Source organism: Phyllobates terribilis, unplaced genomic scaffold (assembly GCF_046119375.1).
Source record: "Phyllobates terribilis strain yellow unplaced genomic scaffold, ASM4611937v1 Scaffold_1__5_contigs__length_1240528914, whole genome shotgun sequence".
Taxonomy (NCBI): domain Eukaryota; kingdom Metazoa; phylum Chordata; class Amphibia; order Anura; family Dendrobatidae; genus Phyllobates; species Phyllobates terribilis.
In genome coordinates, this window is record NW_027362761.1 from 218,820,732 (window position 1) to 218,844,595 (window position 23,864).

The window sequence follows — 23,864 nt, forward strand, 5'->3', positions numbered from 1 at the left end:
GAAAAGGTTTTTTTTTTTGTTTTTTTTTTGTTTTTAAAAACCATGTTACCATAATTTGCTTTTTTTATATTTATTTTTTATTTACCCCAGATAAGTGACATAAAAATGATTTGATGTTTCTTTGTCACAATACAGTGGCATGTAAAAGTTTGGGCACCCCTGGTCAAAATTACTGTTATTTTGAGCAAGTTGAAGATAAAGCGATCATTTCATCTTTAACTTGCTTAACTACTCACAATAACAGTAACTTTGTCCAAGGGTTCCCAAACTTTTACATGCCACTGTATGCACATTTGTTTGGTCATTTACTTTTCTGACGATATGAAGTATTGCATTGCAATGATTTGCAGCTTTTTTTAGAGACTGTGTGTAATATAGATTATGATATTGTGTTTTATTGTATATTTATAGTTGGAAAATTGTGTCCTAAAAGGAAAATTACAGAAATCTGAAGATGATTTTTCTCAAACATTATGCTTAACACAACAGGTTGGTGCTATTACCAATACAATATATATCTCTAGATTTGTTAACGGGGATAGAATTCAAGGTAATCATAAATCATAGAATGTTAGAGTTGGAAGGGACCTCCAGGGTCATCTGGTCCAACCCCCGGCTCAATGTAGGATTCACTAAACCATCTCAGACAGATGTCTGTCCAGTCTGTCCAGAAGGCAGGAGATGAGCTGCTGAGCTCAGTGATTGACTATTCACTGTCGGTGTCGCATCACAGCCAAAACGCTGAGATAGGAGGAGCGGCAGCAGAGAGCTGATAAGTGCCCAGGGAAGCCAAGTATCTGTTTTATTTTGCAAATGTAAAAGCATTTGGTGTCTATCTTTCTTTAAAGGGAATTTGTCGCCAGGTTTTTGTCACCACCTAATCTGAGAGGAGCATAATGTAGACAGAGACCCTGATTCCATCGATTTGACCCTTACTTGGCTGTTTGGTGTGATTTGGATAAAATCCCTGTTTTATCAGGAGGAGATTATCACTAGAGGACTAGTAAACCTGCTGCCAGGTAGTCAAGCATATTCATGAGCTCTGTATAACCGCGCCAACACCACTGATTGGCAGCTTTCTGCCCATATACGTTATATACGGAAAGTTGCCAATGAGTGGTATTGGCGGGGTTATACAAAGCTTAACATTCAGAGAACTGGTAGATCTACAGCAGATAAAACAGGGATTTTATCCAAATGACAGCAAGCAGCCCAGTAAGTGATGCATCGCTGCATTTGGGGTCTCTGCCCCTACATTATGCTGCTCCCAGATGGCTGTGTGAGAAAATTCTTTGTTTGTCACTTGGTTATGGTAATTACCAGAAAATTACATGTCGGAGAAGCGATACAGAAATTGTTCAATAACGGACAACTTCAGTAAAGCTGAAGAAAGGATATGTGTTTTTTCTAGAAACTATGCCAATTCTGACCAAGGACAAAGGCTGCTGTTGCAGCTCCTTCCCTTTCACTTGAATAAGCTCCAGTACTAGACACCAGCATTGTACAGAATAATGTCTCTGCAAGCTCCTGCATTTACAATGTATGTTTCAACTAGAACACACACACACTTAAGCAAGACAAGTCTTTTTAAAATGTCTGTATATTATAGGCCACTATTATGGTGGGTCTGCAGCATCCGACCCTGCTGACTGCAACCCTAATGATCAGACAAAGCGTTTACATTAGCACCCCGGCCATATTATGTGCAGAGATTCATAGCAGCACCATTCTCTCTCCCTGTCTGAAAATGATCTGCGTGCAGATAATGGGATAATCACATCCCATTCAGCATAAGTGTCATACAAAGACCTATGTATTTGTGTTAAATGCCAACAGTTAAAGTGGTGCCTCATCATTTTTTACGATATTATCACAAGAAATAACAAATGGTCACTACAAATTGCTGTATAACCCAAAGGATCACAGTAGACATATTGTGCCTCTATTTTTGGAGGCAAGCATCATACAGTAAAGACCAAAAGTTTGGACACTCCGTCTCATTTAAAGATTTTTCTGTATTTTCATGACTATGAAAATTGTACATTCACACTGAAGGCATCAAAACTATGAATTAACACATGTGGAATTATATACTTAACAAAAAAGTGTGAAACAACTGAAAATATGTCTTATATTCTAGGTTCTTTAAAGTAGCCACCTTTTGCTTTGATGACTGCTTTGTACACTCTTGGCATTCTCTTGATGAGCTTCAAGAGGTAGTCACCGGAAATGGTTTTCACTTCACAGGTGTGCCCTGTCAGGTTTAACAAGTGGGATTTCTTGCCTTATAAATGGGGTTAGGACCATCAGTTGTGTTGTGCAGAAGTCTGGTGGATACACAGCTGATAGTCCTACTGAATAGACTGTTAGAATTTGTATTATGGCAAGAAAAAAGCAGCTAAGTAAAGAAAAACGAGTGGCCATCATTACTTTAAGAAATGAAGGTCAGTCAGTCCGAAAAATTAGGCAAACTTTGAAAGTGTCCCCAAGTGCAGTTGCAAAAACCATCAAGCGCTACAAAGAAACTGGCTCACATGAGGACCGCCCCAGGAAAGGAAGACCAAGAGTCACCTCTGCTTCTGAGGATAAGTTTATCCGAGTCACCAGCCTCAGAAATCGCAGGTTAACAGCAGCACAGATTAGACACCAGGTCAATGCCTCACAGAGTTCTAGCAGCAGACACATCTCTTCAACCACTGTTAAGAGGAGACTTTGTGCAGCAGGCCTTCATGGTAAAATAGCTGCTAGGAAACCACTGCTAAGGACAGGCAACATGCAGAAGAGACTTGTTTGGCCTAAAGAACACAAGGAATGGACATTAGACCAGTGGAAATCTGTGCTTTGGTCAGATGAGTCCAAATTTGAGATCTTTGGTTCCAACCACCGAGTCTTTGTGCGACGCAGAAAAGGTGAACGGATGGACTCTACATGCCTGGTTCCCACCGTGAAGCATGGAGGAGGAGGTGTGATGGTGTGGGGGTGCTTTGCTAGTGACACTGTTGGGGATTTATTCAAAATTGAAGGCATACTGAACCAGCATGGCTACCACAGCATATTGCAGTGGCATGCTATTCCATCCGGTTTGCGTTTAGTTGGACCATCATTTATTTTTCAACAGGACAATGACCCCAAACACACCTTCAGGCTGTGTAAGGGCTATTTGACCAAGAAGGAGAGTGATGCTGTGCTACGCCAGATGACCTGGCCTCCACAGTCACCAGACCTGAACCCAATCGAGATGGTTTGGGGTGAGCTGGACCGCAGAGTGAAGGCAAAAGGGCCAACAAGTGCTAAGCATCTCTAGGAACTCCTTCGATTGTTGGAAGACCATTTCCGGTGACTACCTCCTTGAAGCTCATCAAGAGAATGCCAAGAGTGTGCAAAGCAGTCATCAAAGCAAAAGGTGGCTACTTTGAAGAACCTAGAATATAAGACATATTTTCAGTTGTTTCACACTTTTTTGTTAAGTATATAATTCTACATTCATAGTTTTGATGCCTTCAGTGTGAATGTACAATTTTCAAAGTCATGAAAATACAGAAAAATCTTTAAATGAGAAGGTGTGTCCAAACTTTTGGTCTGTACTGTATATGCTTCTATTGTTGGTGCATGTAATCAGAGGTGCAACTTAAAAAGACACTGTCAGCACAGAATGACTGTTCAAGCTAATTACTGCCAGTCTGTGCTTCATGACATCCTTAGAAAGCTCTTTGGTCTTGCCCATGTTGTAGAGGTTAGAGTCTGACTGATTAATTGAGACTGTGGACAGGAGTCTTTTATACATGTGACTATGTAAGACAGCTGTCTTTAATGCAGGTAACGAGTTGATTAGGAGTGTCTAGCTGGTCTGTAGGAGCCAGAACTCAATGATTTGTAGGGGATCAAATAATTATTTCTCACTGCAAAATACAAAAAAAATTATCTAATTTATTCAATGTTATTTTTTTTGGGGGGGGATATTTTGTGTCTGTGTTAAAATTAACCTACCCTTAAAATTATAGACTGTGCCCACTGACAAAGAAATAAAAACAACATACAAAAACAGCAAGGGATCAAATACTTATTTCCCCCATTGTATATGTCTTATCCTGGGACTGCTCTACATATTAATCAAAAAATACAAGATAGTAGGGGATCCAGCACACGTGAATAGATAAAATCTGTCTTTTTTTCAAAGTTTATACTTTAATGCTACTTGGGATTCTTCTTATATTTTTTAAAAAATGTCCAATTAGAATTCTGAGTTTACTGACCTCAACCTTTTTTACAGGCTCTGGATGAAAAATGTAAGGAACTTAATAAGTTGAGGAATGAATGGACATCACAGACGTCTTTATTAACCAGTCGGCATACACAAGAAATCACGACTGAAAGGGAGAAAGTCTTACAGGTTTGACGTTTTAGTGTAATTTTTGTGATTTTTATTTTACCCAGCATTTGGGAATGTAAAAAGCAAACATTTTTTTATTCTGTGTAGCTTTCCCTGTGTTCTGTCATGCTGTCTATAAAACCTCTTTGTAGTTCAGAAATCAAAGCTGGTGTCGCAGGCGCTTCACTAATGGGCAATCACTCTGCGCAGTAGACGCACAACGTATTATGCAATCTCGCCCTACCCATCTGTTGCTTTGCTTAGAATATTCTTTATATGTTGAACATTTAGATAAATTATAGTGAAGACAAGTGTTGGGAAAAGAAGCTTTGTTACTTAGTTGCTAGAATTATACTAAATAAGAATCAATTCTTCATAGATTCAAGCTCAATACCAGCATCAATATGAGCAGCAAAAGAAGGAGCTGGAATCCTCGAGTAACCGGACAATACAGCAATTGGAGAGCAGAGTGTGTGAGTTGGAAGTACTCAATAAAGACCTCACAGAGCGAAAATACAAGTCAGAATCATGCATTCGAGAACTGAAAGGCAAACTCACAGCCATGGAAGAGGTGTGTAGTCTGCGGCATGAATCTGTGTTTGATTTTAGGAACTAAGGGGTAACGTTTCTCCTTGTGGAGTGTGACATGCCAATGTGAGGGAAATTGTAATCCTTGCAATGCGTTTCTGCAAAATTAAATATGCAAATTACCTCTTCAATGAGGAAGAGGACTAGAACTCTAGTGCCACTTATTGAAAGAAGCAATCCTAAAAGTCAATATCGACCCTTTAACAAGCCTTGCCTTATGACTTAGGATTAAAGCCAAACCAGAATCTCCTTTTGCAGGCAGTGTTTCAGGGTGCTGCCCCTCATCAGTGCAAAGTATGAGATCTGGTTTGGCTAGGTGAGAGGTGTCTGACCGTGATCCAAGGGGTAATGGCTGTCATTGTGGAGAGCGACATGCCAAGCCTGGCATGCCAATGTGAGGAGACTTTTAAGCCTTGCAATGTTCCACTGGGAAATTAAATATGCAAATTGCCTCTTCAGAGAGGAAGAGAACTAGAACTCTAGTGCCACCTTTTGATACTTCCAATAGGTGGCACTACAGTTCTAGTCCTCTTCCTCTCTGAAGAGGCAATTTGCATATTTTAGGAACTGCATGCAATCACCCAAATAGAAGTAATACCTAGAGATAGAGCTGCAGAAAGTGCATAGGATCGCCATTTCTTATTGTTGGACCGACACCTATTTTACAGTTTTTTTGTGTTTTCTTTTCTTTTGACGCTGGTGTTAACATATAATGGCAGCTTTATTTTGTTCTTAGCTAGGTTGGGTGTTTTAATAAATGAAAGTCAAACCTGCTGAACATCTTTCAGAAACTCCAGCTAGCCTCTTAAGTTCATTGTGACTACTATCTGCTATAGAAAACGTATTCTCAAGTATTAAGATCCTTTTGAGTTAATAAAGCAGTTTTGTCTGGTCACAACTCTCAGCTATTAGATGATACAGAGGACAACTATTTGAAGTCTCTCCTTTTAATTTGAATAAGCCATAGTATCCATGCAGTAAATTAGTTATTCATGTGGTTTGATAAGGAATTTAAATTGTGATCCCCGATGAGGACAGTGATGATGAGGTCTGTAAAGCGCTACCGACTATGGTGGTGCAGAATTAAAATGGTAACGCTATTAGAAAAGTGTATTTAAAAAGATATGGTAACACATTTTAATCTAACTGTAATGCACAATTAGTAGATTTGGGATCTACTAAACATTTTAAGTAGATAGATTTTAGGATGACTTTTATTTTTTTTCACAAATCATTAGATGTGACGTTAACTGTAAGAAATATTATACAAGCAGGTATCGCGCACTATCTAAAAATCTACATTTTTCACTTTAGCCAGAAAAATGAATCCTTGTTACAAAAAAAAAGTAATATTTTTTATGTTTTTGGGACTAAAAATCAGTTTTGCATTTGGATTTAAAATGTTGTACTGTTTGGCTTTTACAGGCTCTCAGTTTCTATGCACATTAAACTTTGATGTGGTCTGTCATCATAAACCAGCTAAGAAGCGCCTAGTAAAAGACAGGAAAAAAAAAATCTACAACCTCTCCCTTAAAGGGACATTCTCAGCACAGAATGAGTGTTCATACGAAGTATAGGCACTCGGTGCATCATGATGTGGCCAAAGATTTGAATGCACCTTCCCACCTCCTTGTTTTTCCTCTATCTCTGGCTCTGTGAAGTCAGAGCTGTCAATCAAAGAAGAGGGGGGTGGGAGGCTTGGAGATAGAGGGAAAACAATCATGTGGGAAGGTGTATATAAAGGAGTTTCCCCGCCATGAAGCACCGAGCGCCTGTACTTGGTTTGAACAGTCATTCTTTGCAGACAGTCCCTTTAAGACTGTCAGAATGAACGTGCTGATGGATTTTCCGTTAACTCATTCTGCAGCCAGTAACAGACAGTACAAAATAGAGGTTGTAGAAGGCAAACTATGCAACATTTTAAAGCCAAATACAAAATGATTTTTTTTTTGCCCTAAAACATGTATTTAAGAGGAAAAAGTCCCCAAAAATGGACAACCTCTTTAAACTTTTTTTTCTTTGATTTTTGATTTTTAATGCATGTAATAGTATTGTAATTGTTTTACATTTCAGGAAAATCACAGAGTAAAACAAGAGGTAGCCTCTCTCCGAAGAGAGAATTCTACCCTGGACTCCGAGTGCCACAATAAAGAGAAACTCCTAAACCAGTATAAAATGCGCTCCGCCGTTCTAGAACAGGAAGTAAAGGATAAAGAGGAGGTCGTGGGCAGAACCACAGAGGCTTGTGAAAGTGCTCAAGAACAGAAGGTTTGTGTTAGAGGCATTTGTTTTACTTCAAAAAACACTTCATGATTCCTAGTATGAAAATATGTAGTTAAAATGCTTAAAGGAGACATTGTGAGTTTTATATCCTGCCATTTAGACTTACTTATTAGTGATGAGCGCCAGTGCTTGTTACTCGAGTTTGTCTAGGGTGCTCAGGTATCCACAGAGTATCACGGGTGCTCGAGTGACATGTTCAAGTCCCTGCGGCCACATGTTTTGCAACGGTTAGTCACAAAACATGCAGGGATTGCCCGTGTTTGTCAGGCAATCCCTGCATGTTTTGTGGCTCTCTAATAGCCGCAAAACATGCGTCCGCGGTGATTCGAACATGTCACTCAAGCACCCGCGATACTCTGTGCAGACTTGAGTAACGAGCACTTGCGCTCATCACCAATACTTATACTTTTGGCTTAGAGGCTTGAATATATATGATGATTTTTATTTTTTTTTTTAGACAAAGCTAGAAGAAGCTCTTGAACAAAAACGATTGCAAACTGTGAAGCTTGAAACCACTGTTAAATCGCTTTCTGAGGAACTGATAAAAGTAAGCTTGTTTTTATCGGATGTCATGTTTCTCAGTATCTGGCATCACGCGTTGCTGATATATATATTTCTGTCTTCATTTATAGGCAAATGAAATTATCAAAAAGTTGCAGATGGATATGAAGAAATTGGTAGACAAAATGAAGCTAAAAAATGCTGTGACGATGCAACAAGAAAAGCTCCTTGGAGAGAAGGATCAGATGCTTCAAAAAGAGAAGACTGAACTAGCGAATGTAAAGCACAGCCTGAAGATGAAAGAAGATGAGGTATTTGTAGATTCTGCTATGAAGAGTAAACTTTATTTCCACCATTTTCGAAATTCTAAACTTTTGTTTTTTGTGTCAAACAGTTTCTGTTTCACATTCTAAATGTAAAAGTATAATCTACATGGTCCATTTGATTGACAGGCCTCTCCCCATGTAGACACGAGAGAGACATGTCTTATCAACTGGAGCGGAGTGGGAGAAGGCAGCTGGAGGAATCACCAGACCAGTCGGGTCTTAACTGAAACCTGCCCTGTTTTATTGCATTATTTTATTGTCATTCCCAAGAAAAGGGCATAAGTAATGATCCTTCTCGTATCCCTTTTATTCTAAATTTTAAATCCTGCTATGTGTTTCAACTTCTTACTAGTTTTTACTGTCGTTAGTGCAGTATTTATTTTTTTAATCTCTACAGAGAAGCCGATTGAGAAAGCTGTAAGAAAAATATCCTTGCCTTGAGCACGCTACAAAACTACAAAAAGAAACCTACGTGTAGATTGTACACTTAAACTATCTTAAGATGTCGTGTTTTTATTGCATTTTTTTATGCAAATTAAAAGCTGCTTTTTACAGTACCAGCAAAGGCTATGAGATTTCAGAAATCTGATGCACACACATACCTTGCACTGTCAATCTTGCCTGTGAGTGACGCTATCACTGGCCGCTCACCAGGCATCACGTGACTCGGCTGCAGCCGGCTCTGACATCCGCTGTTGTCACGTCAAGTTTCGGCTGGAGCCGGACGTGACCCGGTTACGTGCTCCTTCCTGATTGATGGGCTGTGGGCAGAGTTTCACCACATGTCACAGCCCAGCATCCAGCACGAGCTTTCCATTTTCTCTGCTTTCATTGGGTAAATGCGCTGTGGATGCTGGGCTGTAACATGTGGTGAAACTCTGCCCACAGCCCATCAATCAGGAAGGAGCACGTAACCGGGTCACGTCCGGCTCCAGCCAGAACTTGACGTGACATTAGCGGATGTCAGAGCCGACTGCAGCCGGGGTCATGTGATGCCCGGTGAGCGGTCAGCGATAGCGCCGCTCACAGGAAAGATTGACAGTGTAAGGTATTTATAAAAAAAAACTTATTTCCACTGTTCACATTGATGGGGGGCATGCTCTATAGTAGTGGACAACCTCTTTAAGCAGCTTCTTTACTGCCAAGAGAGCAGGTTTTCCCTGCAGAAAAAACACAGCTTGTGAACATAGCCTTACTATAGATTTCAAACTCTTCACCCCCCCCCCCCCCCCACTCCACCTCCAGCCTGTTTTCACCTTCCTGACCAGACCAATTTTTATAACTCTGACTAGGTCATTTTATGTAGTAAAAACTCTGGAATGCTCCAACATATCCCAATGGTTCTAAGATTTTTTTTTATGACATGTTGTACTTCATGATAGTGGTAATTTTTGATCAATATGATTTGCATTTATTTTTGAAAATATTGAAAATTTGACAAATAATTAAAATTTTTTGCATCTTTCAAACTTTTTATGCCCTAAAACCCCAGCTAGTTATACCACACAAAATAGTTAATAATTAACATTTACCGTATGTCTACTTCACATCAGTATAATTTTTGAAACATAACCCTTTTTACTTCCGAGCAAAAAAAAAAATTACGTTTAGAGACCACATCCAATCTGAAGTGACTTTGAGGGACCGATGCGACAGAAAATATTCAAAAGTGACAACATTATAGACTGCACCCCTCAAAGTGCTCAAAAACATATTCAAGAAGTTTATTGACCCTTTAAGAGCTTCATAGGAATTAAAGCAATGTAGAAGTAAAAAAGAAAATGTAACTTTTTCACACACAAATATTGATTTAACCCAAAACTTTGCATTTACAAAAGGGTTACAGGAGAAAATGGACCATACAATCTGTTGTGCAGTTGCTCCTGAGTACAATGATATCCATTATATGGTGGAAAACTACTGTTTAAGCACACGGCAGGGCTTGGAAGGGAAGGAGCGCCATTCAACTTTTGCAGTTCAAAATTGTCTGGAACAGATATCGGACGCCTTAACAGTGGAAACCCCCCACAAGTCACCCCATTTTGGAAACTAGACTCCTCAAGGAACTTATCTAGATGTGTGGTGAACACCTTGAACCCTCAGGTGCTTGACAGAATTTATAACATTGAGTCATGAAAATGCAAATTATTATTTTTTTCACAGAAAATGTTGCTTTACCCTCGTTTTTCCTTTTCACAAATGTTAGAGTAGAAAATGAACCCCAAAATCTGTTGTTTGATTTCCTCCTGAGTACACAGATACCTCATTTGTGGTGGAAAACTACTGTTTGGGCACACGGTAGGGCTCAGAAAAGATGTGTCATTTTGGAGTTCAGATTTTGCTGGAGTGGTTTGAGGGTGCCATATCACATTGGCAGAGCCCCTGAGGTGCCAGAACAGCAGAACCCCCCCCCCTCTCCCATTGGTGACACCATTTTACAAACAACACCTCAATGAATTCATCTAGGGGTGCAGCGAGCATGTTGACACCACATGTGCCTTACAGAATTTTATACCATTGGGTGATGAAGAAACAATAGGTAGTTACATTTTTATTACTAAAGTGTTGTTTAGCCCCAAGTTTTTAATTTTTATCAGGGCTAATAGGAAAAAATGGACCTCACAGTTTGTTGTGCAATTTCTCTACATGCTCTACATGTAATTGGGAACTACTCTTAAGGCACAATGGAAAGCTCAGAAGGGAAGGAGCACCATATTGTGACTTTTTTGCTGTTTTGGTTTGTGGGTGCCATGACCCACTGGCAGAGCCCCTGAGGTGCCAGAACAGCAGAACCCCCCTTATAAGTGACCCCATTTTACAAACTACACCTCTCAATGAGCTCATCTAAGAGTGCAGTGATAAAATTCTGTGACACACAAATGATACCATTGAGTAGTGAAAAATAAATACATTTTTACCACAAAAATTTTGTTTCTACACCAGATTTTACATTTTCACACTGGGAAATTGGTAAAAATGGCACCACAATTTGTCTCACAATTCCTACTGAATGTGGCAATACCCCTTATGTGGCTGTACAGTATTGCTCGGCCACATGGCGAGACTGGAGGGAAGTAGCGCTATTTGGCTCTCGGAAAACAAATTATAATAGAATAGTTTGCGGACTCCATATACAGAGCACCTAAGTGGCAGAAGAGCAGAAACACCTCTCAAGTGAGCACGTTTAGAAAAATGCACCCCTCTGGTAATTTATCTACAGGTGTAGTGACGATTTTGACTCCATGGGTGTTTTCCCGAAAAAAGCAGCAGTGGATGTTCTTCAGTGAAAATTGAAAATCTGCAATTGTAGTACCCAAGCATTGTGCCCAGCCTGTTCTTCTGGAGACATGGACCCTGTAAATTAAGTGAGCTCTCATCGCTAAAGAAATGCCAAACATGTGGATGCTAAATGTGATTTAGGCACACTCTGGGGCTCAGAATGGAGCGTGGCATTTGGATTTGGGTGCACAGAATTCACTGGATTTCTTTTCTCTTTGTGGGAGGGGGGGGGGGGGGGAGCCATAGCTCTTTTCCAGAGCCTTTGAGCTTCTAGTAATGTGGAAGCCCCCTGTATTTCCATTGACAGATTATAGACATGACTGGGGACTTGCTGTTATTTTAGATTGAGTGGAAGCTTTTATTAAGGTTTTTAATGTTATATAAAATTTTGGATCAAATTTATCCTGTGCTCTATTCTGAGCACTTACATTTGGGGTTTCCATGTAAATCTCCAAATGACATGATTCAGAAGAAACTCCTGAAGGATCCATTCACTATAATGAGGCCACAGAGTTATTCTGGAATCTGTCTGACATCTGTTCAGCGTTGTCCTTCTTTTTCAGATGTGTACAAAATTGTGTCTGACAGCGCTTTTATTCACTCCTAAAAAGATTGAAACTGCCGGATCATAGGCCATACTGCGTCCACAGTATAACCATCGTATATACTCGAGTATAAGCCGAACCGAATATAAGCCGAGGCACCTAATTTTACCACAAAAAACTGGGAAAACTTATTGACTCGAGTATAAGCCTAGGGTGGGAAGTGCGGCAGCTACTGGTAAATTTCCCCATCCTGGTATGCATGGCCCCCCTCTTCACCAATCCTGGTATGCATGGCCCCCCTCTTCACCAATCCTGGTATGCATGGCCCCCCTCTTCCCCAATCCTGGTATGCATGGCCCCCCCTCTTCCCCAATCCTGGTATGCATGGCCCCCCCTCTTCCCCAATCCTGGTATGCATGGCCCCCCCTCTTCCCCAATCCTGGTATGCATGGCCCCCCCTCTTCCCCAATCCTGGTATGCATGGCCCCCCCTCTTCCCCAATCCTGGTATGCATGGCCCCCCCTCTTCCCCAATCCTGGTATGCATGGCCCCCCCTCTTCCCCAATCCTGGTATGCATGGCCCCCCCTCTTCCCCAATCCTGGTATGCATGGCCCCCCCTCTTCCCCAATCCTGGTATGCATGGCCCCCCCTCTTCCCCAATCCTGGTATGCATGGCCCCCCTCTTCCCCAATCCTGGTATGCATGGCCCCCCTCTTCCCCAATCCTGGTATGCATGGCCCCTTTGGTCCCCAATCCTGGTGTGCATGGCCCCCCATCACTGCACACAAAAAAAAAATAAACACTTCTACTCACCTTCCTTCTTTCTGCTCCAGTGCTGTGTCCTGTTCTGACAGCAGCTGATCTCCGCATGTGAACAGCGCATGACATCACTGCCGTGCACCCTCACACACTGAGGTCAGCTGCTGGGATATTCACTCCTCTCCACGTCGGGAACTACGAGTTCCTGCTGCGGCTCAGCGATTCTGTGTGCCCGCTGCTAAAGAGAATGAATATTCACTCTTCTCCATGCCCATGGGACTGAAGAAAAGAAAATATTCATACTATCTAATAGAGGGCACAGAGGATCGCTGAGCCGCAGCAGAAAACTGGCGGCTGCAACTGATACTATGCGCGCTATTAAAGAAAACGAATATTCACTCCTCTCCACTCCCATGGGCGTGGAGAAGATTGAATATTCATTTTCTTTAGCAGAGGGCTCACATGGTAGCTGCAGCAGCTGGCTACTGCCTGTGCTCCGCTCCTCTGCTGCTGCAACCCCCTTCACCCACACCACTACCTTCCACAGCCGGAATGTAAGTATATACTCCAGTATAAACTGAGGGGAGCTTTTTCTGCATAAAAAATGTGCTGAAAAAGTTGGCTTATACACAAGTATATATGGTATATATTTTTGATTGAAATACTCTGGATTGGATGCTGTTTACTGTTTATCCTGGTGTCCACAGTGTCTTCATCTGCCTCATCATAGGGAATCTTCTGCCCGGGGTTCCGTCTGAATCACGTATTTCAGAGATTTACCCGGAAACACCGGTGTAAACGTTTCACATAGAACGCAGGATAAATTTACGCCGAGCCATACTGCGATCTTTGGGAGGCAGAATGAACAAATAGGTCAAGAATTTTTTTTTTTTTTTTTTTTAAATTTTGGTTCTCAAGTCCTCAGACAGTTCTTCTCTTTTTTCTGTTCTCCATGCTTAGTGTGGCACAAACACACACACAATGCAAAGATTGAGTCAACTTCTCCCCTTTTTATCAGGTTTCAGGTGTGATTTTCATATTGCCCACACCTGTTACTTGCCACAGAGGAGTTTGAACGAGCATCACATGCTTGAAACAAAGCTGTTTACCCACAATTTTGGAAAGGTGCCAACAATTTTGCCTGGCCCATTTTTGGGGTTGTGTGTGAAATTATGTCCAATTTGCCTTTTTTTCTGTTTTTTTTTGTGGCGTTACAATACACACAAAGGAAATAAACTTGTATAACAAAACGTGTGTAATTGCAATGATTTTCTTCTTGGAGAAATGCTTCATTTTCTGCAACAATTTCAAGGGTACCAACGCTTTCGACCATGACTGCATATGGGTCTAATAGACCATCTATGTGTATGGAATTTATAGATGCTGTCACTAGAAAGCAGTATAAAATTTTCACTATTTCCTATTTTCCTCTTATTGAGTAATATTGTTTCCCCCTTCTTTTCCACTAGTGTGATAATGATCCAATAGAATTGTGCATAATTGTGCTACCGGTATTTTGTCTGAGATGTACATACATTTCTTTATTAAATTCCATTTCTTAGCTGTTGAAGTTACAAGAGCAGCTAGACTGCACAACTGAGAAATTGGAAGAGAGCAAGCAACTGTTGAAGACTAATGAGAATGGCAAGTGTTGCAAAACTGTTTGTTATAGTATTATTCATTGGTAAATTAGGCACAGTGTCACTGGATACTCTTGACTGCTGTGGCTTTTTCCACCTCACTTCAGTATGTTCTTTCTTCATTTTTGCTCTGCTTTTGCTCACGTTTATCGTGGAACCCATATGTATATAGCACATAATAGCTCTTCCCTTTCTAAATTATATATACATATGTACTAACTACATACAATAAATATATATATATATATATATATATATATATATACAGTACAGACCAAAAGTTTGGACACACCTCATTTAAAGATTTTTCTGTATTTTCATGACTGAAAATTGTACATTCACACTGAAGGCATCAAAACTATGAATTAACACATGTGGAATTATATACTTAACAAAAAAGTGTGAAACAACTGAAAATATGTCTTATATTCTAGGTTCTTCAAAGTAGCCACCTTTTGCTTTGATGACTGCTTTGCACACTTTTGGCATTCTCTTGATGAGCTTCAAGAGGTAGCCACCGGAAATGGTCTTCCAACAATCTTGAGTTCCCAGAGATGCTTAGCACTTGTTGGCCCTTTTGCCTTCACTCTACTGTCCAGCTCACCCCAAACCATCTCGATTGGGTTCAGGTCTGGTGACTGTGGAGGCCAGGTCATCTGGCGTAGCACCCCATCACTCTCCTTCTTGGTCAAATAGCCCTTACACAGCCTGGAGGTGTATTTGGGGTCATTGTCCTGTTGAAAAATAAATGATGGTCCAACTAAACACAAACCGGATTGAATAGCATGCTGCTGCAAGATGCTGTGGTAGCCATGCTGGTTCAGTATGCCTTCAATTTTGAATAAATCCCCAACAGTGTCACCAGCAAAGCACCCCCACACCATCACACCTCCTCCTCCATGCTTCACGGTGGGATCCAGGCATGTAGAGTCCAACCGTTCACCTTTTCTGCATCGCACAAAGACGTGGTTGGAACCAAAGATCTCAAATTTGGACTTATCAGACCAAAGCACAGATTTCCACTGGTCTACACTGTGTTCCAAATTATTATGCAAATAATATTTTCTCAGATTCTCCCAAATTACCTATATGAACTGCAGTCATTGTAATTTTCCAGTCAAATAACTATTAGAGTACAATTGAAAGGTTTTTGTACAAACTGCCTATGATAACAGTATATTTTTAAAAAAATAAAAAACTCAAACTGCACTCAAAATGCATGTTCCAAATTATTATGCACAGCAGAGTTTTCAACCTTTTCATTTTAATAAAGAACAAAAAAATGGTCATTTTTGAAATTATAAGCATTAGCAGGTTATTAGAAGCTGAAATCAAACAGTTTTCAACTCAAAACTTTATTCTAGGTGATGTTACATTTGCACATAGGACCCCTTGTTCGAAAGGAGCTTCTGAACTCTCTCGTCCATTGAATTTGTCAGGTTTTGGATGGTTTCTGCTTCAATTGTTTTGCATGAGGACAGAATACCCTCCCAGAGCTGTTGCTTAGATGTGAACTGCCTCCCGCCATCATAGACACTCCTTTTGATGATGCTCCAGAGGTTCTGAATGGGGTTGAGGTCAGGGGAGCATGGGTGCCACACCATAAGTTTGTCCCCCTTTATGCCCATAGCAGCCAGAGATGCAGATGTGTTATGTGCAGCATGAGACGGGGCATATTCTTGTTGTGTGTTTTTGTTTGTTTTTTTTGTTTTTAGAAATTTGGCATGAATTGCTTTGAAAAGTCGCAAAATTTTGATGCCCCTCGGAGTAGCGCAACACTTTTGTGACTTTTGCCATGTTCACGCAAGTTTCTCCCAGCTGCGCCAAAATGGGTGGAGCTGTAGCACCTGACAGGGGGAGTGGCGGGAACGTGACGCCGCAGCTCGTCTAATTCCTGACGAGCTGAGGCATTTCCGCCTCTTCATGAATCGGGAGCGTCTGACTCCACCATACCCCCATCATCAAGACCGGCGAGAAAATCTCCTATCTTGATGAATCGGGACATAAATGTGTGTAGTAAAAAAATAAACGTAATAATTGTGTTTCGAATTTGTTGCATAGACAAAAGAGCATTTCTGCTCGATGATATTTGCGCATAGATGCAGTCAGAATAGTTGTTATTAAAAAGGAAAAGTTCATGATGCTTTATAAGGTGTTACATTCACACTTCTAGGAAATGTTTTCCTGTGTACAGCATCTGTTGGGACATAATTGTAAAGTAATCTATGCTCATTAGAATGGCTATTAACAAATCACTGAATTTATAAAGATTTAATATATTTTTACTTTCCAGTAATTTCCTGGCTTAACAAGCAGCTGAATGAAAATAAAATGTCATCTTTGCAAGGACCGCAGGCTTTATGTGAAATGCCTGGTTTGGTTAGAACAATAAATCCTGCGTCAAACATGGGAGTTGTTCAGAGCAGCCAGGTAAGGTCTGTTTTTCCTGTTTCTGCCTTAGTCCCACATCAAGGTAAAGAGCTGCACTGTTTTCTACATCGCATAGTCAAGCTCATTCTATGGGCTAATTTTTATTTCCCCTGCTTCCTATGCATTCTGGCTATCTACTGCCAGAAGACCTCATCTCTAGGAAGGTTTTCACAGTATTACCAACAGGATTTACTGTTCTTTTACAACTCATAGCATGGGTTTGCTTCCAGACCCAGATATGCTGCTAGGCCCCCAAACCACCTCCCTTTATAAAAAAAAAAAAAATGATAAGTGAGGCCTGACTTGTTTTAAAAAAACAAACAAAAAAAAATAAAATATGTGGCAAGACTGCATAGATTTTGCTGCAAGTTTTCCCCTTTGAATTAAAAAGGGTAAATGGGGCATTGCAAATGCCTGATCAAATGTACTGTACATTAAAGGGAATCTGTCAGCAGGTTTTTGCTTTGTAATATGAGAGCACCTTAATGTAGGGCAGAGATCCTCATTCCAGCAATGTATCACTTAGTTTACTGGGTGCAGCAATTGTGATGGAAATCACAATTTTATTTGCTGCTGATCTTGCAGTGCTCTGAATGCTGAGCTCTGTATAACCCCACCCACACCATTGATTGGCAGCTTTTTGTGTACACTGTGCATAGGCAGACAGACTCTTATCAGTGTTGAAGGTGGGGTTACGCAGAACAAGTTGACCTGGAGATGGACACCTAGTTCTGCTGATAAAACCCTTGATTTTATTGAAACAGCAAGTAACGCATCTCTCTGATTACATAGCAAAAACATCCACACTAGGATAAATGCCTTATTAGAGGCCTTAATTAGGTAGCGTCTTGCAAGCACCTAGCAAATTAACATCTGTTTGCCTTGGCTTTTGCAGTTGCTCTTTCCAAGATCAGATACAAATTCAGATTGACCAAGCATCTTCCAGTTATTCTGTTTTTTAATTGCCAGATCAATAACTTGTTTAGTCTCCTAAAGTATATTTTTGTCGATTGTTTGTTGATCTACACTGATCTATAAAATTGGTCTAGGAACTAATCTGTCTATTTACCATCTAATCTGTCTTTTTGCTAATCTATATGTCATTTAATCGGGCTCACATGTCAATGTTCTGTTACTTTTGAAAGTTAGGCCATATAATACGCTACACCTTTAGTGACATTGATTAATCAGTCGACCAGCTGCAAGGATAATTCTTTCAAATATTCTTACTCTGCACAACATGGAACTTCTTACGGCAAGTATTTTACACAGACTCTAAAGCAACAGTCTTAAAAGGGAAGAAAAATACAAGAAATGACAGTAGATTAATGTTATGTAGTGACTAGGGACGGTGGGCGCCTACCTGATCCCTCCAGCTAGGGGGTGCCCTAGTCTATCCCTGTCTCCCGGCTTATCCCGGAAGGTGAAGACGCCGGGGTCATGTACCTTGTTGTTTTCCTATCTTAATCCTTATCTGTTCCCTCCCCCACCCAGGGAGATGTGAGGTTGAATTGTATAGAATTACATTAACCAGACAGACAGGGATGAAAGAAAACTACAATCATACAAATATACTCAGTAAACAATAGAGTGGAACACCAGTGAGGGATAGGAGAGGATGAGGATAAGCATTGCAAACCAACTCCACCCAGAAATCTCTAAAACAACTCTCCAACTGCCTACCCCAAACACTGAATTTCTCCTCCAACACCTAACCAGTAAGTAAGAACTATCATTGGCAACTCCCAAGTGCCAGTGTCAAGCATATATACAAGAGGGGAGTGTCCAATACAGAACAGCAGAGGAAATTCAGGATGGAGAGCTCCTGGATATCAACTGAACTGATCAACCCTTGCAATGACAGAGCAAGGAAAACCTGCACTGTTTAATAGGATGGTGAAGCAGTTCTAATTTGTGCAAGATTTCATGTGACCAGGTGCTGCGATCTTTTGGCCCCTCTCTGTCACGGTATTCCCGTGACAATTAAGTTCTAAGGCTTTTACCAAGTATATTTTATTAGTAAATTAGTTGATTTCTCTCAGCATAAGTGATACAGATTTCAGTTTGGAGCCAATTCTATACGGCATCTGAATGGTAAATTGAGCTTTTCAATCTCTTCTTTCGTACTGTACATGGCTCGAAGCAGCCAAAACCACACACAGAAGACTGTAGGATTTACCTTTTGCTGCTTCTATCGTGCTGCTCCATAATATACAGACAGCCATCGTTACATTATAATAAGATATTATATTAGAATGTATTTGATAATTTTATATTTGATCACCTACTTTTTGGGGTTTCCCAGGAGATTAGGTCAACCTTTAAAGTCCTTTTAAATCACCACTCCAGCAATTTTTTTTCTATTTCACCCCTGGAGTGGTGCAACCAATCTAATTTCCCTTACCCTATTATTATATACTGCTCAAAAAAAATAAAGGTAACACTCAAATAACACATCCTAGATCTGAATGAATGAAATATTTTCATTGAATACTTTGTTCTATACAAAGTTGAATGTGCTGACAACAAAATCACACAAAAATCATCAATGGAAATCAAATTTATTACCCAATGGAGGCCTGGATTTGGAGTCACCCCAATTAAAGTGGAAAAACACACTACAGGCTGATCCAACTTTGATGTAATGTCCTTTAAAACAAGTCAAAATGAGGCTCAGTATTGTGTGTGTGGCCTCCACGTGCCTGTATGACCTCCCTACAACGCCTGGGCATGCTCCTGATGAGGATACGCATTGTCTCCTGTGGGATCTCCTCCCATACCTGGACTAAAGCATCCACCAGCTCCTGGACAGTCTGTGGTGCAACGTGACATTGGTGGATGGAGCGAGACATGATGTCCCAAATTAGATTCAGGTCTGGGGAATGGGCGGGCCAGTCCATAGCTTCAATGCCTTCATCTTCCAGGAACACCTGACACACTCCAGCCACATGAGGTCTGGCATTGTCCTGAATTAGGAGGAACCCAGGGCCAACCGCACCAGCATATGGTTTCACAAGGGGTCTGAGGATCTCATCTCGGTACCTAATGGCAGTCAGGCTACCTCTGGCGAGCACATGGAGGGCTGTGCGGCCCTCCAAAGAAATGCCAACCCACACCATTACTGACCCACTGCCTAACCGGTCATGCTGAAGGATATTGCAGGCAGCAGATCGCTCTCCACGGCGTCTGCAGACTCTGTCACGTCTGTCACATGTGCTCAGTGTGAACCTGCTTTCATCTGTGAAGAGCACAGGTCGCCAGTGGCGACTTTACCAATCCTGGTGTTCTGTGACAAATGCCAAGCGTCATGCACAGTGTTGGGCTGTGAGCACAACTCCCATCTGTGGATGTCGGGCCCTCATACCACCCTCATGGAGTCGGTTTCTAACAGTTTGTGCAGACACATGCACATTTGTGGCCTGCTGGAGGTCATTTTGCAGGGCTCTGGCAGTGCTCCTCCTGTTCCTCCTTGCACAAAGGCGGACGTAGCAGTCCTGCTGCTGGGTTGTTGCCCTCCTACGGCCCCCTCCACGTCTCCTGGTGTACTGGCATGTCTACTGGTAGCGTCTCCAGCCTCTGGACACTTCGCTGACAGACACAGCAAACCTTCTTTCCACAGCTCGCATTGATGTGCCATGCTGGATGAGCTGCACTACCTGAGCAACTTCTGTGGGTTGTAGAGTCCATCTCATGCTACCACGAGTGTGAAAGCACAACCAACATTCAAAAGTGACCAAAACATCAGCCAGAAAGCATTGGTACTGAGATGTGGTCTGTGGTCCCCACCTGCAGAACCACTCCTTTGAGGGTGTCTTGATAATTGCCAATAATTTCCATCTATTGTCTATTCCATTTGCACAACAGCATGTGAAATTGATTGTCAATCAGTGTTGCTTCCTAAGTGGACAGTTTGATTTCACAGAAGTTTGATTTACTTGGAGTTATATTATGTTGTTTAAGTGTTACCTTTATTCTTTTGAGCAGTGTATTTACCAGCAGGCTCGGTCTGGCCTGGCGGGGCGCCGGGAAATTTCCCGGTGGGCCCCGGGCCCCATGCAGAGGGAACTGAAGAATTAAAAAAAAAAAAAAGTGGTCGTGGGCCCTTTAAGGGCGCGCGCACGCACTTTCACCGACGCGATGCCCAGGACAGTAGCGGGAGGGGCCTGGGAGCAGGAGAGCAGGGGCTGCACTGCAGCGTCACACTCAGCAGACAGGGAAGCACGTCTGCTAAAAGTGACGTCACAGCGCGCCCTGCACTGCAGTCTCCCACATTAGGAGTGTGTCTGTACACTGTATGGGCTGGAGACAAGCCAAGGTACTGTAATATTTGTGTGTTTGTATGGATTTTTATGTATATGCTGCCTGCATGTGTGTGTGTACAGTGTGTGTGTATATGCGTGTGTGTGTACAGTGTGTGTGTATATGCCTGTGTGTGTGTACAGTGTGTGTGTATATGCCTGTGTGTGTACAGTGTGTGTATATACCTGTGTGTGTGTGTGTACAGTGTGTGTATATGTGTGTGTGTGTATATGTGTGTGTGTGTATATGTGTGTGTGTGTACAGTGTGTGTATATGTGTGTGTGTGTGTATATGTGTGTGTGTGTGTACATTGTGTGTATATGTGTGTGTATGTGTGTGTGTGTACAGAGTGTGTGTGTGTGTGTGTACAGTGTGTGTATATGTGTGTGTGTGTACAGTGTGTGTATATGCCTGTGTACAGTGTGTGTATATGCCTGTGTACAGTGTGTGTATATGCCTGTGTACAGTGTGTGTATATGCCTGTGTGTACAGTGTGTGTATATGCCTGTGTGTACAGTGTGTGTATATGCCTGTGTGTACAGTGTGTGTATATGCCTGTGTACAGTGTGTATATGCCTGTGTACAGTGTGTGTATATGCCTGTGTGTGTGTACAGTGTGTGTATATGCCTGTGTGTGTGTGTACAGTGTGTGTATATGCCTGTGTGTGTGTGTACAGTGTGTGTATATGCCTGTGTGTGTGTGTACAGTGTGTGTATATGCCTGTGTGTGTACAGTGTGTGTATATGCCTGTGTGTGTGTACAGTGTGTGTATATGCCTGTGTGTGTGTGTACAGTGTGTGTATATGCCTGTGTGTGTACAGTGTGTGTATATGCCTGTGTGTGTGTGTACAGTGTGTGTATATGCCTGTGTGTGTGTGTACAGTGTGTGTATATGCCTGTGTGTGTGTGTACAGTGTGTGTATATGCCTGTGTGTGTGTACAGTGTGTGTATATGCCTGTGTGTGTGTGTACAGTGTGTGTATATGCCTGTGTGTGTGTACAGTGTGTGTATATGCCTGTGTGTGTATATGCCTGTGTGTGTGTACAGTGTGTGTATATGCCTGTGTGTGTGTACAGTGTGTGTATATGCCTGTGTGTGTGTACAGTGTGTGTATATGCCTGTGTGTGTGTACAGTGTGTGTATATGCCTGTGTGTGTGTACAGTGTGTGTATATGCCTGTGTGTGTGTACAGTGTGTGTATATGCCTGTGTGTGTGTACAGTGTGTGTATATGCCTGTGTGTGTGTACAGTGTGTGTATATGCCTGTGTGTGTGTACAGTGTGTGTATATGCCTGTGTGTGTGTATATGCCTGTGTGTGTGTACAGTGTGTGTATATGCCTGTGTGTGTGTATATGCCTGTGTGTGTGTACAGTGTGTGTATATGCCTGTGTGTGTGTACAGTGTGTATATGCCTGTGTGTGTGTACAGTGTGTGTATGCCTGTGTGTGTGTACAGTGTGTGTATATGCCTGTGTGTGTGTACAGTGTGTGTATATGCCTGTGTGTGTGTACAGTGTGTGTATATGCCTGTGTGTGTGTACAGTGTGTGTATATGCCTGTGTGTGTGTACAGTGTGTGTATATGCCTGTGTGTGTGTACAGTGTGTGTATATGCCTGTGTGTGTACAGTGTGTGTATATGCCTGTGTGTGTGTACAGTGTGTGTATATGCCTGTGTGTGTGTACAGTGTGTGTATATGCCTGTGTGTGTGTACAGTGTGTGTATATGCCTGTGTGTGTGTACAGTGTGTGTATATGCCTGTGTGTGTGTACAGTGTGTGTATATGCCTGTGTGTGTGTACAGTGTGTGTATATGCCTGTGTGTGTGTACAGTGTGTGTATATGCCTGTGTGTTTATATTCCTGTGTGTGTGTGTGTGTGTCCATTGTGTATGCCTGTGTGTTTGTGTCTTCACACATACGTGTGTGTGTGTGTGCTTCCCTGCGTGTCTGCATTTTTGTGTGTGATTGAGTGTGTCTGTGCATTTCTGTGTGTGCTTGCCTGTGTGTGTCTGTGCATTTCTGTGTGTGCTTGCCTGTGTGTGTACTTGTCCCCATTTCTGTGAGTATGTGTATCTGCGTGTGTATATTAGGGCTCTTTCACATGTCCTGATATTTACGGGACTGGAGATATCCGTGTCCACCTGTGTGTCATCCTTAGTGACACATACTGGCGCTTGGGAATCAGTATACAGTTAGCGCTGTTCCCAAGAGCCGGGTGCTGAGCGCTGCCCTCATCATAGATCCCTGCAGGCGCTGTGATCAGCAGCAGCGGGGTCAATGATGAGAGTAGTAGTCTACTCCCACCGTGTCCGTGTCCAACTGTAAAAATAAGAATAAAATAAAAAAATCCTTATACTCACCTCTCCTAAGTGTCCCCCGCTGTAATCCGTGCGAGCGCTCACGCCGAGGAGAATGACTTCTGCAGCGAGCTTGCTCCAGAGCTGCGCTTAGTGAATGACAGGGCACCGCTTGTTGAGCGCAGCTCCGGAGCCCACTCGCTGCAGGAGACATTCTCCTCGGCGTGAGCGCTCGCACGGATTACAGTGGGTGACACTTAGTAGAGGTTAGTATAAGGTTTTTTTTATTTTATTCTTTTTACAGTTGGACACAGCTTGTATAGACTATTACTCTCATCATTGACCCTGCTGGTACTGATCGCAGCGCCTGCAGGGATCTATGATGAGGGCAGCGCTCAGCGCTCTTCCCAAGCACCGGGTGCTAACTGTCATCAGTGTGCGGGACTTTTTGCGGTCTGGACAGCAGGTAAAAAACAGACATGCCAGCGTGTTTTGCCCACGGACACCACATGGTCTGTAGAAAGTGGAAACACACTGACATGTGC

At 42.0% G+C, this 23,864-nt stretch overlaps 1 protein-coding gene across 2 annotated transcripts in view; it reads left to right on the forward strand.

The window, feature by feature from the left end:
• Positions 1-23,864, forward strand: part of LOC141166395 (spindle assembly abnormal protein 6 homolog) — a 238,833-nt gene that overhangs the window by 39,086 nt on the left and 175,883 nt on the right. For both annotated transcript variants that reach the window (XM_073653053.1, XM_073653044.1), the window contains exons 6-13: positions 412-489; positions 4,271-4,390; positions 4,749-4,940; positions 7,031-7,225; positions 7,698-7,787; positions 7,873-8,052; positions 14,214-14,295; positions 16,585-16,721. In XM_073653053.1, the coding sequence (XP_073509154.1) occupies positions 412-489; positions 4,271-4,390; positions 4,749-4,940; positions 7,031-7,225; positions 7,698-7,787; positions 7,873-8,052; positions 14,214-14,295; positions 16,585-16,721 (1,074 nt within the window). The remainder of the gene's footprint in view (positions 1-411; positions 490-4,270; positions 4,391-4,748; positions 4,941-7,030; positions 7,226-7,697; positions 7,788-7,872; positions 8,053-14,213; positions 14,296-16,584; positions 16,722-23,864) is intronic.